General features: G+C 60.5%; 3 protein-coding genes across 3 annotated transcripts in view; 1 reads left to right on the plus strand and 2 right to left on the minus strand.

Annotated features, from left to right (window-relative positions):
- Window positions 1-283: 283 nt before the first annotated feature.
- On the minus strand, window positions 284-2,781 carry SDRG_09416 (hypothetical protein; the record flags this gene model as incomplete). The annotated part of the gene is made up of 8 exons (XM_008615349.1): window positions 284-460; window positions 516-873; window positions 920-1,051; window positions 1,097-1,223; window positions 1,270-1,581; window positions 1,630-2,437; window positions 2,480-2,567; window positions 2,621-2,781. The coding sequence occupies 8 exons, from the start codon at window positions 2,779-2,781 to the stop codon at window positions 284-286; spliced, it is 2,163 nt and encodes a 720-aa protein (XP_008613571.1).
- Window positions 2,782-2,877: 96 nt separating this feature from the next.
- On the minus strand, window positions 2,878-4,814 carry SDRG_09417 (hypothetical protein; the record flags this gene model as incomplete). The annotated part of the gene is made up of 9 exons (XM_008615350.1): window positions 2,878-3,030; window positions 3,079-3,197; window positions 3,243-3,286; window positions 3,327-3,503; window positions 3,546-3,793; window positions 3,844-3,910; window positions 3,958-4,131; window positions 4,188-4,229; window positions 4,273-4,814. The coding sequence occupies 9 exons, from the start codon at window positions 4,812-4,814 to the stop codon at window positions 2,878-2,880; spliced, it is 1,566 nt and encodes a 521-aa protein (XP_008613572.1).
- A 500-nt stretch (window positions 4,815-5,314) lies between these two features.
- SDRG_09418 (TKL protein kinase) overlaps window positions 5,315-7,834 on the plus strand; it is a 2,727-nt gene continuing 207 nt past the window's right edge. The window contains exon 1 of the mRNA XM_008615351.1: window positions 5,315-7,828. Within this exon, the coding sequence (XP_008613573.1) occupies window positions 5,525-7,672 (2,148 nt within the window). The 5' untranslated portion in view covers window positions 5,315-5,524 and the 3' untranslated portion in view covers window positions 7,673-7,828. The remainder of the gene's footprint in view (window positions 7,829-7,834) is intronic.

A 7,834-nucleotide genomic window follows, 5' to 3' on the forward strand; every position in this document is an offset into this window, starting at 1 on the left:
CTCGCCAAGCCCACGTCCACGAGGCGCCGACGACGATCGACAAGGCGTGCGTGCGTGCGTGCTTTGCCCCTGCTGCTCGGTGGCACGCCTGGCCTGGCGTGCCTCGTCCCAATAGAGATATATGAGACCAAATCGTAACTTAGTTGGTACAACTAAGCTCTTATTGTTATAATATCAAGAGCTCTATCAAGTACGGAGTATCGAGTTTGATTGGAGATCAAATATTATCCACGCGATCGACTCGAGTGTCAAGTGTACACTAATAGCAGCTAAAGTACGGTTCTTACGGCGACGACGACGGTATCGATTGCAGCGGCTCTAACGCTGCTGCCTTTTCCCGCCCGAGGCTCATGACTTTGGACGATTGCGTCGAGAGGACTGGCGGCGGCTCGCTCTCGTCAATGATGCCCATGCTCGGATCCGTCATCGACATGATGCGACTGTCGTGGCCGCCAAGCTCCTAGTCGACCAACTATCAGTTGTGCTAGTCGTTGGTGCATATAGAAAGCTATTGCCTTGGCAATGTCGGGCAGCATCGCGTGCTTGAAGTCGTCGTCGCGAGTGCTCCACCACTCGCGGTTCTCGAGCAGCGTGCGGTAGCCCTCGTCCTTGACCTGCTCGCTAATGTTGCTCCAAACGTGGAAGAGCGGCGTCACGACAAAGTCGGCAAACCCGACTTGCATCTTCTTGAGCGAAATCGTGACGCGGTCCATGAACGGCGACACGACAAGCCCGAGCGCCTTCTCCTTGTCGCCTTGGAGGAAGAACTCCTCGACGACACGGTCCGTCCAGCGCACCATCGTGATGCGCATCTTTGCGGGGTTGGAGACGTCGGACGTGTGCAGAATCATCTTCATCAGCAGCTTCTTGTCCCTACCACAGAGCGAGTCGCAACGCATGACAAAAACAAGTCGCGTACCCGGCCGACTTGATGTCGACGGCGTCGTCCGGCGTGGCCGGCATGATCGTCGCCTTGAAGAGCGCGACGTCTTCAAAGTGCTTGGCCATGTCCGTGCCCAGCACCATCTGAATCACCATGTCCCGCGCGTACCTAATGCACCCATGACAACCTTGTGTGTTGCGACAAGTAAGAGACTTGAAGTCGTCGGGCGCGAGGTTCTGGAACATATTGCAGCTTGTCGCCTTCATCGTCAAGAACGTCTGCGCCACGTGGTAGTTTTCGAGCACGGCTGTGTCGTTGTAGCGAATCGCGAGCTCGGACCCTACCCCTCCCCTGTCACCCCAACAAACCGTGACGTATTGGCGTACCGGTCGCAATGTGGAAGCCGTTGTTGAAGCCGTCGTGCTTGTAGTCGTGGATGCTGGCAGCGAGCAATAGCAACGTCTTGTCGAGCGGCCGTAGAAAGCCCGCGATCGACGCGCGGCAGCTAAAGTAGTAGGACGTCTGCATCACGTCGGCGGCGTGGATCGCGTTGTGGTAAGGGTTGGTAAGAATATAGCCCTTCTGAATCTCTAACAGGAACGCAGCGAGGACGCGGCCTTCGATCTTGAGCGTGTCTTGCGCCATGTCGTGGAGAAGGTAGTACCCCATATGCGAGAGCGCATTGCCGCGCGTCACATCTAATCATGGGCATCGTTGAGCGTTCAATCATGTCACGAGAAGCGTACGGTGGACGTGGAAGACGTCAAAGTCCCACTCGCTCACAGACGTCATGAGCGTATTGAACTCGGCGCGGCTGTGCTCGGTGAGCGGGAAGAGGTCGTGGGTGCTGGACGACTGCATGCGCAAGAGCGGCGGCACCTGCCGACCGCCTTTCCCATCGTCGTCGACGGTGCCATTGTTGCCGCGCGGCGTCGACGGATTCTGCGCATTGTCCCCGAGGACGTTGTCGTTCTTCTTGAGCAGCACGTTGCGGAGGTAGTTTTGCGTATCGGCGTCGATGTTTTGGCCCTGGATCAAGTGCTCGCTGGCGTCGTAGAGCTTGTTGCTTTTGATCACGTAGATCGCATAGTCGAGCTCGTCGTGCGTTGTCGGCTTGATCGCCGGGTGGAACCGCAGCTCGTTGAGACACGCAAGGACCATTTCGAGCGGCGACTGGAGGCCGTGATTGCCGCGGTGTGCAAACTGAATCGCTTTCGAGCGCTGCTTGATGCGCTCAAACACCACGAGGAGCCGAAAGATGCGAAGAATGATGCGCAGCCGGAGCAGCGAGACCACGAGCTTGGACTGGTTGTGCGAGCTGGTCGTGACGCTGATGATGCCCAGCACGAACGACCCGATGACGACGATCGCGTCAAATAGGTTCCAAAACCCCTTGAGTATGTTGGTGCCAAAGCCAACGAGGCGGAGGCCCAATTCGAGCATGAGGAGCGACCCGACGACCAAGTCGACGTAGTTGAAGATCGGCTGGTACTGGTCGTCCGGGTTCTCGGCGTCGTGCTCTGCAAACGTATCGGAGAAGGCGATTTGCACCAGCTACATGCCATGAAATCGCGTCGACGTACGAGGTTGACGTACCACAAAGATGCCGTACGTGATGACGAGCGTGATGAAGAAGAACTCGACCTTGATGTTCATCATGAAGCTGCCGACGCGCGCGCGCCGCCTAGACCACACCATGACCATCAACATCCAAGACGACAAGTGCCCAAGAAGTACTTGTCCATCCATTTGGCGCGCGGTGGCTGCTTGACGCGGACACCGCCGCGCCGGGCGCCTGTGGCCTCAAGGGCCTTTTGCAGCGGGAGCGAGTCGGACGGCACGACCGACCGCGCGCCGGGCTTGGCCATCATGCGTGGCGACTTGACGCTCACGCTCATCGCGGTGGCGCCAACGTCCAAGCGCAAATAGAAAGCTCCCTGTCTAAACAGGCGGCGAAACTCCTCCTATTCTTAGCACTGACACAACTTCGTCAACTAACTAGTAGCCGAGTAAAAGGCACTCGGGAGCAAGCCGCGCGCAGCGGCTTCGTCGAGCTGCTCGATGCACGGGCGACACGTAATGTAGGTCGCGTTGGGCAGATCCGCTGGCGCCGGTCCGAGAACCACCGCCGTCCGGGGCACGTGCTTCTACGCGTCGCCGAATGACACAACGTATCGCCAAATGCTGGGTGGCACCTCGCAGTAGGCCGCGACGCAGAAGCGGCAGCAGTGCGTCGTTGGCGCCGAGCACTTGAAGCAAAAGTGGCGGGGGCAGCGCCAGAGACCTTTGTCTGGTATCGCACTCCCGAGACAATCTAGCGATCGATGACGCAAGGCAGAGGAGGAGGTCGGATGAATACCGGGGTGGTAGACTTTGGGGCAGCGCACGGCGCCCTTGTGTTTTCTATACAGAGATTAGGCGGCTCGCAGCCTACGAGACGTACGCGACGTGGTCACACTCAATGAGGACGCCGCCGTCCTTGCAGCAGAAGCACGAGTCTTCCGAGATGAGGGGCACCTTGGTGGCTTCGCGCTGTACGAGCATCGTCGCGTAGCTCACCGTGTACGTGAGCGCGTCCGTGGGGTCGACGAGGACGACGCCCATCGCCTTGGCCTTGGGCCTACATTGCTCTGTTGCCTCTAACATCGTGGAAAGAACGCACGTGATTGCAACTGAGGCAAAGGAGGGCAGGACGCAGGACGCGCACTGCCACTTGGTAGTCGCCTCGGACGACAACGTGCCCATGAGGTCTTGGCACGGGTCGCAGAACTCGCGCTTGCACGTGCTGCAGCGCAATGGCGTCTCGTCGAGGCCACCACAGAGCGTGCAGAACGGCGCCGACCCTTCTTGGCTTGCACGAAGCGTATCCAGACACGACGCACAGAGCGAAAGCGGCTGCCCGTGCGTGTTCTACTCGGTCGAGAGACGTCGAACCGTCGGCATCACTCGGGTGGTCGCACCTGGAGGACAGACGGGTGTGGCACCACATCATCCTTGGAGGTGCACACGACGCAGGTAAGCAGCTGTCTACGGGAGCATGCGGGCTCAAGAGCTTGGTGTCATTGGGGACGCACCGTGGTTGCTGGCAGGCCGCGCACGAACAGTCGTGGGCGCAGAGCCGGCAATGATACCGAACCGTGCCCGAGACGAACGCTGCCTCGTTTTGGCCAAAGTGCGTTTGCATGCAAGTCGCACAGAACGTATGGCGAGCGTCTCCGTTGGGGCAGTGGAACACAGCACGGTCTTGCCTACAGCGTCTTGGCGCATGAGATTTGCACGTTCGTTCGGCCCTGTGAGAGCGTACGCGAGATGACAGAGGTGGCAGACGCGCCGAGCATGGTTGGCGCTACAACACGTCGTAACGGGGATACAAAACGCAGCTAAGGTACCTTCCGGGCTGGGTGATGCACTGGAGGTTGAAGGTGCGATTGTCGCTGGTCGCATCGTGGCGCGGCTGCTTCTTCCGTGCGCGCACGGGCTCGTCGCGTACACGCTTGGTTGCATTCTTCTCCTTGCGATCTTCGGTCGCGATGATGGACGTCATGACGCTGGCGCACGTCGCGTAGTGTTTGGCGTCGAGGCTGTGCTGGAGAAGCGCGAGCTGTTCTTGGCGGCGAATGGACGCGACCGCGCGCTCCACCTCGGCGAACGCAAAGGCCGCGTCGAAGCGGAAGCAGTGCACGGCCGTCTCGTCCGCGTGCCAAAACATCGCACCGGCTTCAAGCGTCACGTCGGCGAGGCGCGCGATGCTGTAGAGCTGCTTCGTCGCCGGGTCCTGGAAGAGCGCCTTGGCGTCGACGGTTCCCGATGCGTCGATCTCGGACGGCGCAATGCGCTCGATCACAAGGACGAGCTCGCAGGCCGCTGCGACGGCGCGGAAGCCTGGGGCCGCGTCGCGCCGACGCTCGAGGAGCGTTCCGCGGAAACCCATTTTGGTGGTCGACGCAATTAAAACGCGGTGAGCAGAATCTGTTTAAACGCGCTTTTATAGATGGGCAAAAGAGGTTTTACGGGTTCAAACCAGTGGTGCACGTAGACAAATTTGCGTCCCGTTTCTCAAGGAGGCTGCAACTCGTGCTGGCCAGCGGTCCAGCGCAGCACTATGTAGCGATGCAGCACGACAACAGCCCCGAGCTAATGCCAAGGATGCCACAACGATACCGGTACTTAGTTGGGGGTTGAAGGGTTAAGCTTTCTCCGTGCCACACGGTACGTACTGCTGGCCATCACGAGAGCTACCAGCCAGACGAATCGTGGACTTACGTTGGTGCTTTCGCTTTGTAGCTACTGTACCGGTATGCACGCTGGCTACACAAGCTTTCTGCTCGTGTTGTTAGGCGGCAACCGAGTGGACCTAAAACGTAATATGACGCCTTTCTTCAAATCACGTTAAAGCATATTTCCGGATCCGGATGCGACGGTGCGATCCTTCCGGCGTGGCTGACGTCCAGCATGAGGTCCAGCGCGGCGCCTTGAGGGCCTCGGGCGCATCCCAGATCGTAGCTCTCGCGCAGCTCGTAGCTGCTTCTTGTGCGTGGGCTTGGTGCATGGGATACGCATACTGGCGCTAAAGTTGGCAAATGTGACCAGGGCCCACTTGACCCATGCGTCGGTGGTATCTGGTTCTCAGAGTCGATTCGCATGAGCGCTACTACGAGCATGAATATCCCCAAGGGCTTTGCACAGCTGCCGGCGGACTTTCTGCCGGCGTACCGACGCCTCCAGATCGTCAATGCCATCGGGTACGCCATCCTCGCGCTTGTGTGCACATCGCTCATTGTGCACTTGCGCCGGCACCGCGCGACCGCCTACTCGGGCGACGACGGCGCGACACGCAAGCTCATTCTGCCGTCGTTCGAGCCGCTCTTACGGACGATCGCCATCACGTCGCTCGTGCTCGGCCTCTACTTTACAGTCGTGGCCATTGTCAACTTTACCGGTGCGCTCGGGTCGGGCGTCGCGCTCCAAGCGCTCTTCCAAGGCCGGCAGGCGCTCAACCACTTTATCGTGCTCTTCTTCAGCCAGCGCAGCGTCTCGAAGCGGGCGCTGCGGCGCGCCGGTGCGATCGCGCTCGGGCTCATGACGCCGCCGCTCGCGATGGCCACGGCGTTTACGTTTCTCGACACGCCAAGCACGACGCGGTACATTGCGCAGTCCATCTACTCGGGGCTTCTCGCCTTTGGCTACGTGTACATTGCGATCTTCCCGCTCTCGCGCGCGTCGCCGCGGGTGTGGCGCGAGTTTGCGGGCTTTGTCTTGGTCTATTACATAGCGCTTGGGATTCAATCGTACCTCTTTTTCCGCGACAACATGGGCGTCGGCGCGACCTTCCTCGTGGTCATGCTCGTGTGGGACACGCTATTGCCGTACTTTCTATGGCGGCTCTTACGCGCCGACACGGAGCACTGGCGCGGCCTCGGGCAGCGCGCGGTCTCGCTTACGCGCGAGCGCACGACGACCGTGCTCCACGAAGCCGTCTCGAGCGAGGGCCTCCACGTACTCTTGGAGCTGCATGAACATCACGTCGTCGACTTTGCGCACCTCAAGGTCGACGACTGCATCGGCGGCGGCCTTGCCTCGACTGTGCACCGGGGCACCCTCTTTGCCAAGTGGCCGGTCGCGATCAAGGTGTTTACGCCGCCCGAGATCTCGCAGGCGGCCGTGCTCGAGTTCTCACACGAGGCCGCGCTCTGGGCCGCGCTGCAGCACCCGAATATCGTTGCATTTTACGGTATTTGCGTCTCGCCGCCCGCGATTTGCTTTGTGTCGGAGCTCTGCGTCGGGACCCTCAGCGACGTGTTGAGTGCGCCACCGCCACTGTATCTCGAACCGCTCTGGCCGCAGCTGTGTCTCATGCTGGACGCGGCCCGCGCGGTCGCGTACCTCCATAGCTTCACCCCGCCTTTCCTCCATCGCGACCTGAAGCCCTCGAGCTTCCTCGTGGGCGAGGAGCATGTGCTCAAGCTCTCTGACTTTGGCGACGCGCGAAGCGTTGCGACGCGTGAGCGCAGCATGACGGTGCGCGGGACGTTCGACTACATGGCGCCCGAGGTCATTGACGGCGCGCAGGGCCGCGCGTCGTACGATGACCGCGCCGACGTCTTCAGCTTGGCGATCACGCTCTGGGATATTTGCCACCCGGGCCGAGACAAGTACCCGCTGGGCCACCACAATCATTTCCGCGTCTTTGAACTCGTGCTCGACGGCCACCGACCTCCGCTGGACGCGAATCTGCACCCGGCGCTCGCCGATCTTCTTGAGAGTGCGTGGTGTCCGTCGCCGCTCTACCGCATCTCGGCCGCGACGATTGTGTCGCGCCTGGAGCAGCTCCAGGCGGCGCTGAGTGAAGCGGTGCTGGCGCCGCAGCTGTGCGCGACACCGGTCGTCGAGGTGACGGGCGACGCGCTCGTTCGCCGCGTTTTGGACGGTCCGTACGCCTTCTCGGCAGCTGAGGCAACGCGGCTCTGCAATGGGCTCATGGACGGCGGCGTGCTCCACCACTACGTCCACAAGAAGCCCTTTTACAATACCCACTCGAGCGTCTACGTGCTCTCGACGCGATCGCTCACCGACTTGTGCTCGAGCGAGACGACGACCGTCGTCTGCGACTGCAAGCGACTCGCGCAAGGAAAACACAAACGGCTCGCGACAAAAGCGCCGCACTTGTGGCGGCCGTGGCGGTCCTGGCGAAGCCCTAGCCCGCTGCGCACGAGGCTACTGAGCCGCGACAGCACGAGCATTTTGCAGGACGATAGTCAAACAACACGCTCCGTCATATTGGGGGTCTAATCCGCGTTGGTGTCGTAGCGGCGACAGTGCTTTGGTGTAGCGCTGCCAAAGGCGACCTGTAGCAGGCTTGACGACCTCAAGTGGGCACGGCCGCATAAGATTGGCCTTCGCAGAGACCGGTGCTGGGATCGAACCGCGGTCATTTCAGCAAATGAGGTGCAC

The sequence above is a fragment of the Saprolegnia diclina genome (genome assembly GCF_000281045.1).
Source record: "Saprolegnia diclina VS20 unplaced genomic scaffold supercont1.30, whole genome shotgun sequence".
Classification (NCBI taxonomy): Eukaryota; Oomycota; class Saprolegniomycetes; order Saprolegniales; family Saprolegniaceae; genus Saprolegnia; species Saprolegnia diclina.